Source organism: Mesoplodon densirostris, chromosome 14, assembly GCF_025265405.1.
Source record: "Mesoplodon densirostris isolate mMesDen1 chromosome 14, mMesDen1 primary haplotype, whole genome shotgun sequence".
NCBI lineage: Eukaryota > Metazoa > Chordata > Mammalia > Artiodactyla > Ziphiidae > Mesoplodon > Mesoplodon densirostris.
In genome coordinates this window covers 6,666,142-6,687,863 of record NC_082674.1, presented here as the reverse complement: position 1 = coordinate 6,687,863, position 21,722 = coordinate 6,666,142, and the positions used below count along the sequence as shown (strand labels likewise).

At 41.1% G+C, this 21,722-nt stretch overlaps 1 protein-coding gene across 1 annotated transcript in view; it reads left to right on the top strand.

The window, feature by feature from the left end:
* MBOAT2 (membrane bound O-acyltransferase domain containing 2) overlaps positions 1-21,722 on the top strand; it is a 107,426-nt gene that overhangs the window by 63,238 nt on the left and 22,466 nt on the right. The window contains exon 4 of the mRNA XM_060117416.1: positions 13,177-13,272. Coding sequence (XP_059973399.1) covers positions 13,177-13,272 — 96 coding nt within the window. The remainder of the gene's footprint in view (positions 1-13,176; positions 13,273-21,722) is intronic.

Below are 21,722 nucleotides of genomic sequence, written 5' to 3'. Positions count from 1 at the left end.
CCTTGGAAATCCTGGGCATTTGCTGTCCCATCCCCTGTCTTAGCTCGGAACGTCTTTCCTCCTGCTCTGTAAGTACTCTTCTGACTCCCAGCCTTCTCTCTCACCATCCCTCATATATATGGGTTAGTCTTTATTATTTGCCTAAAAATGATTTCATTGTATTGCTCTTTGTTCAGAAATCTTTGAACGCCTCTGGGAGAATAGCCGCAATACTCAGTCAAGAAACTCACGGCCCTTCAGAACACTCTGAATCCATCTTACCCACTAAGCTTATTTCCTGTTGTTTCTCCCAGTTTTCACTAGGTAGGCGTCAGGCTGACCAGTCTTGGCCCTGGGCACTCAGCCTGACGGGGCGGCGTCACCTTTTCTGTGTCTGTCCTGCTCCGTGTCTGCAGCTACGTCGACGTTGCTGTGCTCCTGAGGGGAGCCTCACTTACGTCCCCAGCCTGCGATGATCTCCTCGTGCTGCTTCTGTTCTGCCTCTTCGCAGAACGCCTTCTCTTTGTCAGGCAGCACACCAGGCTCAGATACGCAGATGTCTGAAGTCTTCAAGGAGTGCGGTCTAGCGAAGGATACGGACCTCTAAGAGAGCAGTTTTCACCAAATGTGATTAAGACGCTCTAAATAGACCTAGTGAGACGGGTGACTGGTATTTTGATGGCTGAGCCTGGGAAACCCAGCACTGCAGTCACGGTCGGCTGCCAGACATGGTGACCGTTGTTCCTGGCTCGATGTCAGCTTCTTGAGATGGAGAAGCGGTATCTTACTGTTCCTTCTATAAAAGGCAAGTGTGTGGAGTCAAAGTGACATCTTTAACAAACCAACTATGCGAAGAGATGAGACACGTGATCTAAAAATGTGAAGAATGGCTACCGTGTATCTTTAAGAGGGTGTGTTTATAAATGTGGTGATAGTGGAAGGAGCCTTTCAACTTGGTTCTTAAAGACATCGTGTGGTTAGATAGTTGATAGTCACCTATTGGTTACCTGAGGATAAACTTAACCTTTGGTTCTTAACCAAACTTAAATAAACTTAACCTTTTTAGCAGAAATAATGTATCTTTTTAAAAAAATATTTATTTATTTGGTTGCACCAGGTCTTAGTTGTGGCAGGCGGGCTCCTTAGTTGCAGCTCACCGGCTCCTTAGTTGTGGCATGTGAACTCTTAGTTGTGGCATGCACGTGGGATCTAGTTCCCTGACCAGGCATCGAACCCAGACCCCCTGCATTGGGAGCACGGAGTCTTATCCACTGTGCCACCAGGAAGTCCCAGAAATAATGTATCTTAGAATGTGTTATTGTACACAAAGTAAAAATAACAAGAAACGTTAAGGATCACATTTATTAAAATTCCATTAAATTTATGACTGGCCTATTAGAATAAAATGCAGATACTATCAAAAAGATTTTAGAAAACTGATGTTTTGATGATGGTTATAAAACTAAGTTTTGAGACTTCCAGTTAATTGTAGCAGATTAAACACACACATTTATCTGAAACTCCACTTAAATGGTAATGAAACGTCAAAGAGGTGTAAACTACAAGACGGGGGCTGGAGATGGCATAAGAAGCCGAAACCTAAGTGCCTGCGAGGATGGTGCTGTTGAGGACCAGCTAGTCTGTCCTGCCAAGTCCAGGGCTGGATCTGGGAACTGGCCTGGCAGCCTCTGGAGAGCAGAGCCTGCATGTGGGGTGTAGGGCTGTAGAAGGCTCTGTCTTGGTGACCGGTGTCGGACCCTTTGACTTTGAAACGGTGCATGTGTTACTTTCATAAAAGTAGAGGTGAAGAAAAAGCCGAGCTCACTCCCGGATGCTGGTTTTAGAATAACAGCCTCATATTTAGGCCACCTCTGAATGCCACCCCATAGACAAATAACTCTTCAGGTTGCCTTGCACATAATAGCCACTAAATGAAAACGAACAGACTTGATTAATCATAAATTTTTACATAGGAAACTTGAACAGTTTTTAAGCAGTCATCTTTCCAGGTCTCTGCTGACTTTATCAGGCTTAAGATCCTGTTTTGAGATATACCCAGAAATAGAACATTCACCTTTGCTTTACTTCATTCGCCCGTAGGTCAGCAAACTCTCATTATTGTCTAATAATTGTGTTTGTATTCACATGACTGGTGTATTTTTAGTGCAAAAATTTTTACCTGTGTACATATTTAGCATTTTAGCCAGTTGTCTCTCTGGTTAGTTAATGTGAGTATTGTACAGTTTTCTGGTTACTTGTTACCAAAGTCTATTTTTAAGATCCTGTAAATCATTTATTAAGTACTTTGCAAACTCTGTTTCTCACTAGTGCCATCTTTGGAGTTAAATCTAGTGTCCGCCCCCTGCCAATATTTACTGCTTTTTTGTATCAACAGTTCTTGGCTTACATTTATTGCTATTTAAATAGATTAAAATGTAGAAATCACTAGATTAAGTGAATTATAGTTTTGATTATTTAATTTGAAATGGTGTATTCTAGAAATGGAAATGTGTAATTGTGGAAAGTAATTTTGGAATAGATTTTAAAAGGAACGGAGTGTAGGTTTGGAGAAGTATTTACTTAGAGGGGTTTGCTTTTTAAACTGAGTGGCGTCTCTCTTCAAAATTACATAATAACCTATGATATGCAGGGTTATATGCCAGGAAGTAGAGGTAAGGTTTGGAGATACCAATTGGAAGAAAACTTGACCCCTGACTTAAAGGCTGTTGTGACCCCCTAGCAGTGTTAACCTGAGCTTACCTTCTGTCAGCTTTACAGTTTTCACTTAGCAGGGCCATCGAGACAGAGGGAGGGGAATCAAATAAGACTCAGGACGGTTTAGCAAGAAACGATTATAAAAGAACACAGTTATCTTTAAAGTGAAATGGAGCCTTGTTTCAGCAAATCATGACCAACCTGACACAACACTGATGGTGACTAACCTATCCTCCCCCAAATTGCTGGAATTCCATGGATCACCTGTGTGCATGTGTGATGGGTGAGCTCAGTGTTGCCAGGCTTCTCTAAGCTTCAGTAATATTCTAGTTTCATCTATCTTAAATAATTCTTTATTTCTTACGTTATCAAAATAGAAGCCTATGTAAATGTGTTTCATTCATCCAGTAGAACCAAAGAAAGAACTCAGTTTTGTTTTTTTTAAAGTTAGATTCTGGGGCAACAAAAGTTCATGAAGAAATTTGGATTTTGTTCTAAGTGTGGTGGGTAGCTGCTGGCAAGTCCTGAATATTCTGGATGCTGTGTGTATAACAGACTTGGGAGGGAGTGGGAGCAGGGAGCTAGTCAGGATGCTCTTACAGTGGTCCAGGCCTGGACCTGCTTCCAGTGGGAACTACTCAGTCCAGGGTATATTTTGATGTGGATGTGGGTCATACATGATGTGAAATATGAAGATGGATTTGAAGACTCGGATATGGGATGTGAGTATAGAGATACATCAAAAATGACTTTAGTTTTTTGGGCAAAGCAACTGGGTGAAAGATGATGCCATTAATCAAGACAGAGAAGACTAGGGAGAGGAATTGTTTTGGTGAGGTCAGAATTTCTATTTTGAACATGATAAATTTGAGATGCTTGTTAGGCAACCAAATAGAGATGTTAAGTAGCTTGTTGATTGTTTGAGTTTGGAGGTTAGGAGACACGTCTAATCTAGAGATATAAAATCTGGGTGCTGTCGGTATGCAGCAGTAGGTAAACACCCACATAGTTTAAAATCATGGAGCTGGATGAAATCCTTTTGGAAATAGGTGGAAATGGAGAAGAGGCCTGAACCCTGGGGCCCCAGGTGGAGAAGGAATCTGCAATGGAGATGGTAAAATTTGTTTCCAGGTAATTTTTAAATCAACTTTATTTAGGTAAAATTTACCTAAAACAAAATAGAACCACCAGTTCCGTGAGTTTGGACAAATGTATAGACCTGTGTAAGTACCCCCCAAATCCAGATACAGGACACCTCACTCATCCCCCGAAGTTCCTTCATTCCCCTTGTAATCATTCTAGCCCAGTCCCCTGCAACCAGCTGTCTGCTTTCTATCACCATAGATTAGTTTGCCTGTTTTAGAATTTCATATAAGTTGAAGTATGTAGTAAGTAATCTTCTGTGTCTGGCTTTTTAAACTCAACTTAATGCTTTAAAATTCATTCATGTCATTGTGTTGATCAACAGTATGTTCCTTTTATTGCTGAGTACCCTTCCATTGTGTAAATATACCACCATTTACATATCCTTTCACCTGTTTATTAATGGTCATTTGGATTATTTCAAAATTTGGGGGACTTCCCTGGCGGTCCAGTGGTTAGGACTTTGCCTTCCAGTGCAGGGGGTGTGGGTTCAACCCCTGGTCAGGTAGCTAAGATCCCACATGCCTCGCAGCCAAAAAACCAAAACATAAAAACCAGAAGCAATACTGTAACAAATTCAATAAAAACTTAAAAAAAAAAAAGTCCACATCAAAAAAAATCTTAAAAAAAAATTGTATGTATTTAAAAAAAACCCAAATTTGGGTTATTAGGAATAAAACTTCTAAAACATTCTTGTACAAGTCTTTTTATGGATATACGTCTTCATTTCTCTTATGTAATAAATACCTAGAGAGGATTTGCTGGGACATAGGGTAAAAGTATGTTTAATCGTATAACAAACTGCCAAACTTTCCCAAAGTGGTTATACCATTTTACACTCCTACAAGCAATGTGTGAGAGTACCAGTTGTTTACATTCTCATCAACACTTGGTTTTATCTGTCTTTTCAATGTTAGTCATTCTAATGTGTGTACAGTGGAATTTCACTATGATTTTAATTCAGATTTCTCATGACTGATGATGTCAAGCATCTTTTCTTGCCCTTTTGACCAATTGTACATCTTCTTTTGGGACACGTTTATTCGAACCTTCTGACTTGAATTTTATTACTATCTTATAATTCATTCTTTCTGTTTTCTGGTTGTAAGTCTTTTACAGGTATGTGGATATATTCTCCCAGCCTGTGACTTGCCTTTTCGTCTTCTTGGTGGTGACTTTTGACAAATAGAACTTTTAAGTTTTGATGAAGTCAATTTAACAATTTTTTATTTGGTACTTTAGAGCTTTCTGTGTCTTTTCTAAGATGTCTTTGCCTGCCTAAGGTTATAAATATTTTCTTCTAGAAGATTTATGGTTTTAGTTTTTATGCTTATGTCAGTGATCCATTCTGAGTTAATTTTTTTGTGTGCTATGAGGCAAGGGTTGAAAGTAGTTTTTTTCCGTGTATGTATCCATTTGTCCCAGCACTATTTGTCCACATACTGTCTTTTCTGTTTTGAATTGCAATTCACCATATATGTGTGACTTTATTTCTAGACTCTTTGTTCTGTTCATTGATCCACGTGTCTAACGTGCACAGCACTTGTAACATCTGAATCCTAACTTTACTTTCTCCTTAATTATTTTTTAAAGTTCCACTGTATCATTTTTTTAATGTACTTATTTTATTTATTTATTTTTGGCTGTGTTGGGTCTTTGTTGCTGCGCGCAGGCCCCCTCCAGTTGCAGCGAGTGGGGGCCACTCCTCACTGCGGTGCGAGGGCCTCTCATTGAGGTGGCGTCTCTTGTTGCACAGCACAGGCTCTAGGCACGAGGGCTCAGAGCACTGTAGTTGTGGTTCGCGGGCTCTAGAGCGCAGGCTCAGCAGCTGTGGCACACGGGCTTAGTTGCTCCGTGGCATGTGAGATCTTCCCGGACCAGGGCTTGAACCCGGGTCCCCTGCACTGGCAGGCGGATTCTTAACCACTGCGCCACCAGGGAGGCCCGTCTCCTTAATTTTTTTTCTCTGTTTGCTTACATACTTTTTGTTTTACAGTGTCCCTTGTATTTAAAGTGGCTTCAGAAATTACTTAGAAATGCAAAGACTACAGAATGTTTTGAAAGAGAAGAGTAGAGTTTGAGGAGTTAGGCTACCTGATTTCAAGATTTCAAAGAGAGCCTTGGAGAGTATAGACAGTGGGGAAGGCAAAATAAGGAGGAAATGCAGTTAGCACTCAGATATGCAGGCCTTTCCTGAATTTGGCTTGCACCCAAAGCCATCTGAGCTCAGGCACCTTGGAAAGTGAACAGTTTAATTTGATTTCAGCACATTCAAACAGCTACTCATTTATTAGTTTTTGTCTTTATTCCCATCAAGATTTTGAACCTTTTGTTGATGTTGCCTGTTTTCCTCATTAGGGGAGAAATTCTTTCCCAGTTCACATCATTGCTAGCCCATTAGTTTCCATAGTCCCTGAGCACTTTGTTTTTCCCTGAACAATTTCCAATTTGTATCTAATATCTAGAGAATGGGTATTTTAGATGTGGTTTCTCTTTTTAAAATGGGGCAGTAATTCAACATTTATATTTTAATGAATAATAAAAGGTTCTTTCTGGAGCTCTTCAAATCTTGTTGACTTAATTTTGTTATGAGTGATGATAATATCAGGATGCTTTGAAAAACTGCAAAGAGCAGAAATCCCAGCTCATAGAGGTATAATGGTATAACAGTTCAGGAAGATTTACCTCCTGAAGCAAGAAGTCCTGAGGCAAGGCAGTTCTTGTTGGTTAACTCAGCAACTCAGTTTTAATGAGGGCATCAAAAAGTTCTATTTTTTGCTCTATATAGCTTTTCTGCTTTGCTATGTCAGCATATTGTCTGTAGGCTAGCTCCTTTTATAAGCTGGGCTTATCAACATGACAGTAGCAAGTGTCCTACTTCAAGGAGAAAGCCTTTCCAAAAGCTCTGTGTCATGTTTCATTGACCGTGCTTAAGTTTTATGCCCACATGTAAACTGGTCAGTTGCGAGGAGGACGAGACCACAGTGATTCAGTTAGCAGAGTCAGGCTCCCTCCCTGTGTGTCTGCCTTTTATAAGGAAGAGAACTATGGTTCAGAAGTAAAGAAGCTTTCTTAAGATCACACAGATAGGAAGAGTAAAAAGTGATGGGGCCGCTATTTAAATCTAGATCACGTCTGTCTGGATTTTATTTGCATGCATATTTTTCTGTTTGAAGACATTCAGTGAAACCCATGTAGTGACCATAGCACTTATAAGAATATCGTGCACGTATGTATTGACTTATATGTCTGCTTTCCTCTGCTGTTGTGTGAACTTGAAAAATCAGGGGCTTTCCCCATCACCCTTTCCTGCAGCCTATCTCAAAATAAAAGATAACAACAAAAGTTTGGTGTGCTTTGGTATCAGTTAGGAATACATTTCAGCTGCAGAAAAAAACCACCACCTGAGATTTTTTTCTGGACTTAGGTTATTCAGAGCCAGCGTAGCTGCTCAGCAGTGTTTATCAAAGGAGCAGGTTTCTTGTTCTGCGGTGCTGTCCTTCGCCTGTTAGATCGCTACTTCATGGGTGCAAGATGGTTGCTGCAGCAGCAGTCAGATCCATAGTCTGGGCAGAAGGAATTCACACCACACCAGCTGCGTGTATCCCCTCTTTTTCTTTGATTCTCACAGAATGCTTTCATTGACTTTTGACAAACTCATAGCTAATCTATGGTTGCAATTCAACCATGATTTGACAGCATTAGACTACAGATCTTTTTCCAGTTCAGTAAAGAAGTTCCTCACATCATGGGCAAACAAATGTGGTTCCATTTTGAATGTTGGTTGATATTTTTGTTTACATTAATGAGTAAATTGAAAGTGAAACGATAAAGATATATGTTGGCACTTCACTCTTCTTGTCCATAATGTGGGTAAGAGCAACTTCTTTGCTGAATTGAATAACAGTTTTTAAATACTGGAAGAATAAGATTTCCTCTTTTTTTTTTTTTTTTTGGCTATTCACAATGTAGTGGCTACAGGTTATGACATACTTTTAAAAGTTTAACATGCATTATTGGCATTCTCTTCATTACTTCTAATTCAGCTCAGCAAACTTCTTCCGTAAAGGGCCAGATCGTAAATATTTTAGGCTTTGAGGGCCATGCAGTTGCTGGTGCAACTATTCAGCTTAGCTCTTCTAAGGCAAAAGCAGGCATAGCCAATATGTATGTAAACGGGCATAGGTGTGGTCAAATAAATTTCATTTATGTAACAACAAGGAAGGGGCGAGATTTGTCCTACAGGCTTCAGTGTGATGATCCCTGCTTTAAACATTCTATAGTGTTTGCCAGTTTTCAAGATGTGTAAATACTTCCACCATGGTGGATTTAAAGCTACTAACTTGATGCCCCTGAATGTGGAATCGGGAAGAAATGCTCAGTAGCTCACAATTACATACTATTTCTACCGCACAGATACAGGAGATGTAAATCACCTCAAGAGCACAGAAAATAGCAAAAGTCAGGAAGTAATTGAGAAGTGATGAGTTTGAACATTTAATACCTTTGAAAGATAATTTCTTTAATCTTATGTTTATATCATTTAGTTTTTAGTAATGGCTGTGTTTAACAACCACTTTACAAAAACTCTTGAAAAATTAGCAGCTTTCATAAGCTGGTATGAGCCAGATCTGGAACACTCCTGCAGACGGCCACCACCATGGGCCACACAGACGTGTACCTTCCCAGGAGCCTCAGCAGACGCCTGCATACACCTCATAGGTAGAACTGTGTCTCTTGCCACCTCTAATGGCAAGAGAGGCTGGGAAATGGAATATTTAGCCTTTGGCCTCTATAGGTAAGGAAAGCAAGGGTGAACAGAGATGGAAATGCACATGGAGTGAGTCAGCCTAGAGTGTCTGCTACAGTTCTGTTCTAGAGCTTTTTCCATGATGTATCTGTATATGTTTAGATATACACATACATATGTGTACATATATAGAGAACCTAAAATGGGATTGCATTTTAAGCACACTGTTTTTTAGCTTACTTTTTCCACTTGACTCTGACTTTCATTGTGTGTACATACAAATGTCTCTTTATTCACTGTTACTGAATGCTATAATGTGGCTTTCTATTTATTTTATTATTTACATTTATTATAGCTAATATCATTGGAGACATTTAGTTGGTTTCCCATTTTTATCATTAAATACAGTGCTTTAGTGAATATCTTTGTATGTATCCTTGTGCATATATATAAGTATTTTTATTTTTTAGGATAGACTTCTTGCAGTGAAATTGGCGGTTCAAAGAGTATGTACAAATTCTGAGGTATGCTGCAAAATCACTACCAAAAAAAGATGTTTAAAATTTCATCCCTACCAGCTATGTTTGCGAATGCCTGTTTTTCCCTCCCAAACTGGATATTATCTACTTTTAAACTTTTGCCAGTCTTACTAGTCTTTTTTTTTTTTTTGGCTGCTCTGTGCATGGCATGTGGGATCTTAGTTCCCCAGCCAGGGATCAAACCCGTGCTCCCTGCGTGGAAGCACGGAGGCTTAACCACTAAACTGCCAGGGAAGCCCCTACTTTTAAACTTTTGCCAGTCTTAAAGTATTATCTACTTTTAAACTTTTTATATTGGATAAATATTATAATTCTAATAAGCATTTCTGGATTATTATTATTATTTCCTGGTCATTCTTTATCATGAATCTAATTTATTTTTCTAAATGGACTGGCCGTTATAATTTTTTTATTCTATAAGTTGCTCATTCACATTCTCATCCATTTTTTCACTTGAATTCTTAATTTCTTTCTTTGTTGACTTGTAGAATTTCATCATTAGGGATATTAACCTACGTGTAGTAGATAATTTCTGTTACTTATTTAATTTTCTGTCATCTCTCATACAGAAATTTCCAATAATCTCTATACAATAAATATTGTCACATTTTGTCTTTGTGGCATTTATGATTTTTGTCATGCTTTTGAAGGTTTCTCCAGTTCCAGAAATTTGAGGATATTCTTTTGTGTTTTATTCTAGACTTTTTACTGTCTTATTTTTTTTCACAGTCTGACTGGATTTTTGTATGTGTGTGTAGTGTGAACTCGAAAACTATTTTTATTTCTGAAAGGAGAGCTAAATTTTTACACTTCATTTGCCTCATTCATCTTTTTCCCACTAATTTCATATGCCAGCTTTATAATTACCAAAACTTTCAGTTGTACAGTGAGTCTTTTTTTGAACTTTCTTCTCTGTAAGGTTAATCTTTTGGCCTGTTTCTGCATCAATACTGCGTTATAAATCACTGTGACATTTTCTTTTATCTGGTAGGAGAGGGCAAGTCCTCCTCATCGTATGTTTGTTTAGTTTTCCAGAAGACCTTGCAAGTCAACTAATCAGGTTCCACTAAAAGTATTGTTGGGATTTTGCTTGGGATTATGATGCTAAATTTAGAGATTTGAGGGGAGTGGACTCTAATGTTATTTGAATTTTCAAAATAAGTCTAAAAGTAAGTTATTTTACACTAACCCATATACCTCTTCTTTCCCACTTCAAAAACTTTCATATGCTTTCCCCCATGAGTTACTAGTGTTTCAGGGCCAACAAAGTACTGAATTTTTTTTTCTTTTTTTTCTTTTTGTGGCACGTGGGACTCCCACCCCCGCGGCCCCTCCTGCCATGGAGCACAGGCTCTGGATGTGCAGGCCCAGAGGCCACGGCCCATGGACTAAAGAGGCCCCTGGTGGACCCAGTATACAGTGGTGAACAGTGATAGGATAGCTGTAGTAGACCTTTCTGTTCAAATAGGAGGGGAATGCAGGTCACTTAGCAATCCCCAGTCCGTAACAATTGTGACCTCCAGACAGACACCTGTTATCACTTCCTTGATTAGGGCCCAGACCTAGTCCCTACAAGTGGTTCTCTATGGCTCTTGGCTTCACCCCTAAACTCTTGACTCCACACCCTGAGCTCTCCTTCCTTTTTCATAAGAAATAGCCAGATTTTGCAGTTGAATAGTGTTCTTAGCCTACGACCCAACAGTAGATAGTTGGGCACCCAAAGGTCTGTTTTCATTTTGAGCTGTCTCTCCCTTTCAGTCCAATCTCATGTAACTCCCTTAAAAATGATGTGGGCTTCCTGTGTATCTAATTATAACCCCCTGCATTAGACAAAAGCTGCACCCACAGATCTCTTTTTGATAGTCCCCTTTTTAATTTGGTCTGAAAGTGCTGTGGGACAACATCCTTAAGGTTCCTAAAAATGTTCTTGCCTTGTAGAGAGTCTAAGAGGTATATACCCTTAAGATTCTTAGAAACTCTTTTTTTAAATCTAAGAGGTTCCATAAAGTTGTGTCCTTAAATCTTTCTGAGGTGTCATCAAGAGCACCCCTGACTTCATCTTTACTCTGATTACTTTAAGAATATTTTGCTGACAAGAAAGACTATCCTGAGCCCTTTCTACTTTTCCTAAATTCTGCTCAAACCCTGCACATTTTCTTTTTTAGTTCATCTCTCTCTACCCGTACCTTGTTGTATGCATCTAAGAGAAACCTTTCAGCACTTTTATTGGGTATTTTTTGTATATTCCATGTTACAGCAGGCAGCAGTGTTCCCCAGTATAACCTGGGGTGCCTTTTCTCTGCTTCCAGTTCTAATTTCCCTCCTGCTCTTTAGGTCTTTGGTAGCAATCTCCTCGAGACCTTTCCTGTTGCCACCTGCTCCCTGTCCTACAGCCAGTGTGTGTTAGGTTTTTCCTATGGTAGCACCCTGTTTTCACTTACCAATTTCTGTTCTGATTATGTCACTACATCAAAATGCAGTGGCTTAAAATAAAGTGCTTATTGTTCTGTGAGTCAGGAATTCAGGAAAGGTTCAACTGAATCGAGCCCTCTTTGTCACCTGACATCAGCTTCTTCACGTAACATGTCTAGAGACTTAGTGCTCCCTGGCACCTCACTCTCCGACACTCCCTTCCTCCAGAACCTGTACATGTGTTGGTCTTGGGACAGTCATACTTTTTTCCTGACAAACAACTTGCAAAAGGCAGGAAGGAGAAACTGCCAGGCTAATTATGGGCTGCACCTGAACTAGCAAAGTGTTACTTCTACTGTAGTCTACTGGTCAGTGCCGTTAGAGGGCCAACGGAGATTCAAAGCGGGTAGAGAAAGAGACTCCTCCTCCTGAAGAGGGGACCGAGGGGCAGGTTGTAGAAGAGCATGTGAAGTGGGGCCCTCTTTGGAAAATGCAGTCTGCCACATGATATTAGAAGTTATGTTAGGTTTGATTTCTCAGCGTTTTGTGTATGGGTATGCACGTGTGCCATTTTATCAGATATAGCTATCAGGAATATATTAACTCTGTAAATCATTTGAATTAGGAAGCTTTCCTCCCTTTTTGTTTGCTCAGGAATAATCCAAGTAGATCAGAATTACCTACTGGTATAAAGTTTGAAAGGACCTTTTCATAATACCTCCTGAATTGCCTACCTGAGAAGTTTAAGGTTTCAATTTAGCCAAATACGTTGGTCTTTTTCCATTGATTTCTTCATTATATATGTTTAGAAAGTCCTTCGCCAATTTGAGAATGTTTGAATATTTATCCACAGCCCCTTTGTGTTTTGGTTTTGTGTTGTATTCATAATTCTTTAATCCATCTAGAATTGTTTAGATGAAGATACAACTCCCTTCCCCCAGCCACATTGTTAACGAATTAGGTGATAATCAATACATTCCTGCTAATTTGCATTGCAGCCTTCATTTTATGCAATGTTATGGATTCTAGAGTCTGTGGATTTCTGTTCCATTGATATGTAAATTCTTTTTCCCATACTGTGTGTTTATTTATTGTAACTCTCTCCCATACATCTTAAGACTGAAAATTACTAAACGTTCATGTTTTAAAATGTGACTAAAGACCACTTGACCCACACTAAGTGTTTATGATTTTAGACAATTGAGGACAAGTTTTAAAAATCCTATTAAGAACTTGTTTAATGTATATTTCAGCCAAATATTTTCATACTAGATTTTGTTTTCTAGAAAGAAGGAGGAATAAATAGAACAGATATCAATACTCAACATATTCAGTTTCATGCTGTGAGCATGACTTTCAGATACATAATTTGGTGTATGGAGTTTTTTCAGAAGGAGAAAATGAATAAAGGTAGGAACTAAATGCACTTACCATTGAAGATGGTACAAAGTTCAAGTAAACTGAAGCAGACACTAGTAAAGATTTTTAAACCTTATTGAAGAAAGCTATTTGTGGAGTAGATCTAGTAATGTTTAATTTTTTGAACCATATCATATAGTTAATAAATTAGTTTAAAATGTATTCTTTAACAAAATGAATCTTTTTATTTCACTAATCTAGCTTATTTTTGTTTTCCAGATATTGTTTTGTGTTTGCTTTGGGTTACCTCACAGTATGCCAAATTACTAGAGTCTATATCTTTGATTATGGACAATATTCTGCGGATTTTTCAGGGTAAGCCTGTTTATCTATTCTAACATGTTGGTTAAAGGACAAAATATAGTTGCATTTAGTAGTTCAAATGAAAAGCTCTGTTAGTTGAAAATTCTTTTATGAATTTAGCATTTTTCTTCTTGTAAAGTGGTCTTTTATAGTGCTACATAAGTCACAAAAATAACCTGGTTTTTAAAATTGACTTATACAAAATTTCTAAATACATGGCAATTAAATTTGTTGTACAGCATTCTGATATTGAAAGCATTTTCTAATTCTGTTAGGAATTTCTGCAATCACTTGTCACTAATGAAAACCAGCCCCTTTGAGCCTGCATCCTTGCTACCTTCCCTCCTCCCCACCCTTCCCTCCCTCCTTTCCTTCCTTCTTCCTTTCTCTGGAGTCCCTTTTATACAATCGTTCCACCAGCTTCTGTGGAACATCTGATTGCTTGTTCTTGCTTCTTAGCACACTGTGGGACTTTCTTCGGACTGGAGGTCCTCGGACTAGGTTTGTCATTCTGAATTTCCAAGGGAGAGCACTTGAGCATGTATTTTACTTCTATGCATTTCACTTCTATGGAATGTTTTACATTCTTTTATATTCAGTATTCTACTGAGTGGTAGAAATAACTTCTGGCTTTTATTCCTTCAAAGGAGATTGAGTCCCTCCTTGGTACTGGAGAGGTCTTTCCCCTGTAACAAAACTGATGGAATGTCTATGATGAGATAAATGCAGTCCAAGTCCTTACGAAAGAACTTGCTCACCATCTTTATAAAGGGACACCTGCTAACACCTAGGTACCAGGTGGGGAAGTTGAAGATAAAACTCTATAGTCTTTATGTCAAGCCTGACAGCTCTCTCTGTTGAACAAGACACAGAAGACCTGCTTTTAAGTCAGTCTTGAGTCATCTGGACAGGATAAAAAATGACCAGTAAATCCAACTTAAGGATAAGTAAGTGGAAAAAATAAAACAAATCATGACATCTATGAAAAAAATTGTTCAACAATAGAAAAGGCCCCAAGTTGTATAAGCTTAGAGAAAAATCACTGTTGTAAAACAAGAGAATTTCAGAAGATGAAATATCTTTTTCTCCTTAATGAGATCAAAGTGGATTTTACTTTTATTAAACAGATTTTTAAAACAGGCTTAGATGAAAGGAGACTGCATCCAAAAGAACAAACAAAACCAAGACAAAACAACATTGATTAAATACACTAAAACACTAGTTAGTCAAATTAGCAATATATTGAATAGAATTGAGAAATACACCTGCCATTCAGAAGAAGTGAATAGATGCTGGCGATCTAGCTTATAAATAATAGGAATTCTTGAAGAAAAGAGCTATTGAGCAGAATCAATAAATGTATTGGGCCACCATGAAAATCTTGGTGAACTTGAAGAGGTAACCCAGGTCACGTGTTGTCATCCTAGTATAACGAACGTAGGAACTAGCTGCTTATATTTTTAAACTGCCAGATTTAATAAGTAATTTAATGTAGCTGACTTGAGTTTATTAGTATGGATTGGTGCAAGTACAAATTCGTGAGACCCAGTATTTGCTGGATCCTTGTAACCCCTCCTTCGTTTCAATCTTAGTCCTTACCTTTTTTATTTACTTTATCTGCTGTTCTAAACTCATGTCACTCTCTAGCTAGGGGTAGGCTAACCTGTCAAAACAATGACATCATTTTGGTGGCTTTACATAATGAAGGTTTATTTTCCACTCACAGTCCAGTCCAGTGAGGAGGGGCCCTCTGCTCTGCACAGTCATTCAGGGAACCAGGCTCCTGCTTTCTTGTGGCCCTGCCTCCTTCAGGGTCTCTGGAATCCTCTTGATTAAGTCGATGGCGGGGGCGTGTCCAGCAGTGAGTTGAGCAAAGAGAGAACATGCCATGCTTTCTCTCATTCTGTTGGAAAAGGCTAGTTCCGTGACCCCACAATTTAGAGGATAGTTTACGTTAAGAACAAAATGCGTGTGACATGGCTTTAAGTATTTTAGTGAAATTAAAATATTCATTTAAATGTTTAAGTATAATTTAAAATATTGAAATATGTCAAAGAGAAATAACATAGCGTTTTAAAGGTGGACAACCTGATATAAAACTCCCAGTTTAATGTGTGATTTTTATCCATTAGGAGAAAACATATGACCATTATCAGTGAACTGACAAAGATTAGACAGAGACACATCAGCTCAAGGAGACCATCGAGGCTGAACTAAGTTAAAGGACTCTCTCTTTTTTTTTTTTTTTTTTTGTGGTACGCGGGCCTCTCACTGTTGTGGCCTCTCCCATTGCGGAGCACAGGCTCCAGATGCACAGGCTCAGCGGCCATGGCTCACGGGCCCAGCCGCTCCGCGGCATGTGGGATCTTCCCGGACCGGGGCACGAACCCGTGTCCCCTGCATCGGCAGGCGGACTCTCAACCACTGCGCCACCAGGGAAGCCCCTCTCTTTTTTTTTTTTAATGGGCACAGAAGAGAAAAGAAGCATTTAGAAGCCTTGAGTGTGTGACAACACATGAGCAGAAAAGATCCTGACTTGATCCTAATAAGGATAGATATGGTAGCCATCCAAAATGCTGGCTGTCTGAAGAAGGTGGAACTGAATAAAGGGAACCATTCTTTGTGCTAAGCTGTCCCGTTGCCCTGAAGTTAGAAAAGGGAAGCCAAGCTCTTGCTGAGAAATAGCATGGGAACTGTTTTGTACAGGGCTGTGTTACTTGCAGAGGTGTGGAACACTGATTTTGTGTGTGTGTGGCACACGTGTGTATGTGTGTGCAATGAGAGAGAGAGAAATAGGTTCAATATACATTTAAAATGTTGATTAGATTAAAGGGACTCACCTCTTAATAGAAGCTTCTTTTTGCAGAAAGGTTGAAAAGCTAGGTTGTTAGCTTTCACGTTGGCCTCAGAAAATAGATACAAGAGAAGTATAAAACAATGAAATGGCTTTCCTTTATATCAGCAATAACCAGTTAGAAAATACAATGGAAAAAGGATCCTAGTTTCAAAAGCAGTAAAAACTATGAAATATTTAAGAATACATGTAAAAAGAAATGCGGGGACCTCTGTATAGAAAACTATGAAACTTTACTATAGGATATAAAAGAAGACTGACTGGAGAAACATCTTGTTTATTCAGAGAGTAACAGTCAGTATTGTAAAGATGGTCCTTTTTCTCTAGTTAATCTGTAAATGTTATGCAATTTAAGTTGAGGTTTTGAGGGAAATTAGACACATTGAAAAGTTTCTCTAGAAGTGTTTGAGAGTTACAAATTCAATATAAAAACATACACTGCTTGTAAAGCAGCTACCATTTAAATATTGTAGGACTGACATAGGAATAGCCAAATCCAAGAAGCCAGCATAGAGAAACAGACCCGTGTATCTGGGAAATAAATGTACAGAATGAAAATGCTGGGATTATAGGTCAATGAGGAAAGCTCCTCTCTATATTCAGTAAATGGTATTGAGACAGAAAAAGAAACATAAATACTTGCATCCTTGTAGATGGAAGCAGAAAAAGATATTTTGGGGGCAGGAAGATAATGAGTTCTGACTGGAATATGTCGATTTTTGTGGAGCTTAAGGGTTGGTTAAGCATCCACCAAAAAAAAGATATACGTGACATGTTTTCCATTGAAATCAAGAATATATTTTAGAGCTAACCAGATAGTATCAGATGCTCAGTAAGTGTCTTATTACCAGCTGCCCCTGTGTGTTCATTCAGCTAAGATTTATTGAGCATGCGCTATACGTTTCACTGGGTGCTAAGCACTTTTGCAGGTGGCAGTCGTGTCAAACAGAAGAAGGGAGAGACCATTCGGTCTAAAAGCTCCATTCCGCCCCTCTGTACTCACTGAGCCGGGTCCTGGAAGGTTCCTGCTGCTCTCACCATCCTCCGCTCTGCTGTGCCCTGCACCTGTGTTGTAAATAGGGTTGCTGTAAATTATTCAGCCCGTAAACCGCAGTGTTCCATTTATCCTGTTTCATCCTGTGGGAGCGTCTCCCGACACCTTGACCTACATTTGGTTAGGGGAAGCATTCCGCCCAGCTGCCACGGATGTAGTTCAGGTTACCAGGAGTAAACAGGCACGGGTCTGTTCTATGGTTTGGTATGTCTGTTCCCCGCCCTACCTGAGCCTTTTCCCCGAGTTTATGTTTGTTCACAGAGCAGTGTGGTATCACGGTATTTGTCAGAAATCTGCAGTGTTCTCTTAAGACTCTAAAAAGTTGATCACTGGCCTTCAAAGCCCCCACTGCGTGTGCTCAGCCTCACCTCTCAGCCTGTCTCGTCTGATGCTGCAGCCACTTTCATGTCCTCACGCTTTACTGCCCATCAGATGCTTTCCGCCGGGAACACCCTTCCCAACCCTACCTGCATATCCAGACCTCCCTGCTCTTAAAGGCCCAGATGAAGTGACTCCTGTTCGAGGTGTTTCCCCCTCAGTTTGCTTAGTCTGAAGTTATCTCTCATTTCTCTGCACATTTCTTCAGATATCTCATTTAGCACTTAACACTTTTTAATGCAGCTCTTCATGTACCGGTTTAGCTCCTAATTGAGTGAGAAAGCTCCTTCAGAGAGAGCACTTGACAGTTAAGTATTGCAGCCCTCCAGCGCCTTCTGCTGAGTCGCAGTTCCGCTATTTATTGAACGAAGGTTTTATCAGACATCTGCTGTGCCTCAGATACCGTTCATGGTATTTGTCCTATTGCTGTTTTATTGAATCCACACAGTGGCTTTATTATCCCCATTTTATAGATAATAATTTTGGGGGGGCAGTTAAATAGCTCCCCCGTCTCCACAATGGATTAAGTACTGGAGTCGGGACGTGAGCTGTTTTCTGACTCGTGGGTCCACCTGTGTGTCCCCCACGTCTCCGCCCGGTGGTCCAATCAGCATCTCACACTGAACTTGCCTAACACAGAATTCCCAATTTCCCTTCCCTCTTCCTCCTGCACTCCTTCGCGGCCAGCCCCACCCTTCTGTTTCTTGCTGCGGTCAAAAACCTTGGTGGCTTCAGGTCTCAAACCCTGTATCTGACCCATCGTCAAATCTTCATCAAATCTCACTGTCTTTACCATCAGAAGGTGGCTGGAACCCACTTCACAAGCCCTGTGCTGTCACCCTGATCTGGGCTGCCATTCTCGCCTGTCTCTCAGCCCCATCCCAGCACCCCAAAGTCCTTCCCACCCAGAGCTGGAATATACCCACTTAGAACCAAGTTAGTGCTCTCCTGTCACCCTCCACAGTTCCCAGTGTGTCTTGGGTCACAGCCTGTGTCCTCACAGCGCCCTGCAGAAGCCTCCTAGATCTGGCCCCTGCCCCCCGTCTGTCTTCACGGTCTGTTCCTGTCCTTACTTGCCCCCTCCAGTCACATCAGCGTCCTTACCAGCCTTCCAGCAGGCCAGTCACACCCATCTGGGGGCTGGTGAACTTGCCTCACCAGGGCTTGCTCCCTGACTCAAGTTCTCTGTGAACCGTCACCCCCGGGTGAGGCCAGTCCTCACCTGCATCCTGGCACTCCCTCTCCCCCACCCTGATGAGCAGAACAACAGCTGGCGCACCGTATATTTCCCTGTAAGTTCATCTGTTATCCATCCCTCCCCAGTACGAGAACGAGAACGCTGTCTCATTCACCGCTGTGTCTCCAGCACCTGGTGCCTTGTAGGTGCTCATTAGATACTTGTTTTCCGAATGAGGGAGTAAAGGGGGTGGATGTGGCTCAGAAGCCTTTTCCATCCTCTCTCATGCACATTCCTTTGGTGTTAGGTCCGTGGGGTTTGTTGGTTTCAGTGGGTTTTGCTGTTTGGGAGGAGAGAACACCTGTGTATTAGACATGCCTGAGAGTGGAGAAGTTAAGTTTGGTTCTGTTGTTAGGTTGCTTGTACCCTGGTGACAAACTGACCTTTACCTAGTAGGTGCTCGTAGTTGCTTTGTAGCCTCGTTGATAGAGTTCAGCAGTCTCCTAGAGATAATGGAACAATCCAGAAAGTGGTTGTTCTTCTTTAGTATTCATTCTCTGATAATGTTTAACTACAGTTTGAGTTTCACTGTGTGATAGAAGTTAATCCCATTATTCTCCTTCTTTGTAGAGGAAAACAAAATGCATGTAAATGTTTTAGTTAAAAAGCAAAGTTAATTTGTACCCTTTTAAAAAAATTATAAGAAGTCTAGAGTTTTTTAGTTCTTTACATCTTATTTTATATTACCTGAAGCTCTTTCATCCATTGAGGTATTTATTTTGAAGAGCTCGATGGCACATTTTTCCACGTTCCTAGTAGAGTGCCGGGGGAGAAAGTATGTGTCGTTCCACCTAAATCTAGCGATGTCGTGGTACAGGACGTGCAGGCGGCTCCATCCAGGCCCGGACCTCGCTCCATGGAGGCCCGGAAGCCAACTGCCTGCCCTCCCCACTCCACCTCGCAGCCTCCACCCCAGGGAAACAGGAGAGTCTGACTCACAGCGCGCGTTATCTCAGACTTCCAAGGACCTGGGAAGCGATTAGATATTGGAGGCAAACAGGTAGTTAAAATGTCAATAAAGGTGTAAGTGAAAATTGCTCGAGTCACTCGAATTGTCGCCATTCAGGTATTTGTGAGCAAAGTGCACTGCTCAGAAAACCACTGCAGTTCATCTCCTTGTCAGCCCTGGGAGCGTCTCCACTTAGGAGCGTCCTCTGTGCACGCCCGCCACCCCTCCCTCCGTCACTCCGCTCTGTCTCCCGGCCAGGCTCCTGCCCGTGTGGGACCCACCGGCCTGCCTTCCCCTCTGCTTTAGGCTGTTCCCCGCGAGCCGAGCTTCCCCCTGGTGCTTGTTTGCTTTCATTCATAAAGTGCTCCTTCTTAGTCACTCTGTAATGGTTTTGTCTTCTGTCATTGTACTGTCACGTTACCCACCCCCTGACCCCTGCCTGTGACAGGTTGGACCAGAGGCTGTGGAATGGCCACCCCTTTAAAACCAAAGGAAATGCTCAAGGATAACGATCATCAGCTAAGGAAACAGAAAAGGGTGTGAGACAGTTTTACAAGCCGGTCAGAACTTGGAGCCCGGGTGGGTGCCGAGGGCACGGGGGTGAACAGGGCAGCGTTCCTGCCGTGAAGCAGTCCATGGGTCTTGTGGTGACAGGAGAATAAACCAATAATCACAGAACAGTCTGGTCCCTGTTTTCAAGCACAGAGGAGAGTGGACAGGAGGGAGGGAATATAATCAACCTACGGAAGGAGTGCTGGATCTTGACACTCAGAAGATTCAGTTTATGTGGTATTTTAGAAATATTTATTCAGCACACATCCTATGCCAGGCACTGGGCCCGGCACTGGAGGGTCCGTGGTGGAAAAGACTGTTAGCTCCTTATAGCAGGGACCTTCTAAAGAGAGAAGACATTTTAAAACACAGCCATCACTGGATAAATGAAACACCCGTGAATGTGAAAAATCCTTTGAAGGAAATAAACAAGATGCTGAGATGAAGTGAAGGGTGTGTGTCGCATTTGGGCACAGGTGGCTGCTGGGGAAGAGCTGCGCACGGGCCTCTTGTACGAAGTGACTGTTAAGCTGAGACCTGAAGCAGGGGACGGGGATCTCCTTGCAAAGCAGCTCCAGGAGGAAGCAGCATCCGGGGAGAGTCTGGAGCACGTGGGTCTGCGCCCCGCCTTCTTCCCGCCTCTGTTAGGGAGCATGCTCCTTGGAACCACTCTGTCCCCCGACCCAGCTCACTTGCCTGAGAGCCTGCGTCCTGCACACCTGATAGAGTAGAAGTTGCATGGGGCTGCCAGGAGGCACAGTAAGGGCACGCACTCGAGAAGCACATATTTGCCTTTGGGGAACATCTGATGTATATGGACCTAGCAATTTAGTACGTCACTGAGTCGATAGTATAAATTTAATAATTATTTTATCAGGTGTTTTTATGATGTTTTAAGGTGATGCGAGAATTAAAATTTAGAACCGAAGAGTATTTTCTCATCCATTTTTAAACTAAACTATGAAGAGAATTAGGCTGGTGAGGAGAATGATTCTTTTCCCCCAGGGAAATGGGAGTTACAGGGTATTTTATAATCCTCAAAGGCATGTAAAATATCTTGCAAAATTAAAAATATGGCAACTGGGTGTTGAAAGCAAGCAGCCTGGGGGATAGGTTAGCCGAGGGATAATTTCCTGAGAGTGAGTGATGTATATGTAGGAACTGACCTTTAAGGGAACTCAAGAGGAATCCTCTCCGTTAGTGCCTTGAGTTTAAGAGGGATCGTCACCTGACAGGTTTGTTATGAGATCTTGCCTGTTATGTGAAGACAGTGAGCTGTAAGTTCTCGGGGGGCCCAGGTCTGTGCATCTCATGCCAGTGGTCAGACCGATTAAAACAAACCCTTGATGGCGTTGCTGACGCGGTGAGACATCACCTCCTTTCTTTACATGTTTAAAGATGCTGGTCGGGGCTTCCCTGGTGGCGCAGTGGTTGAGAG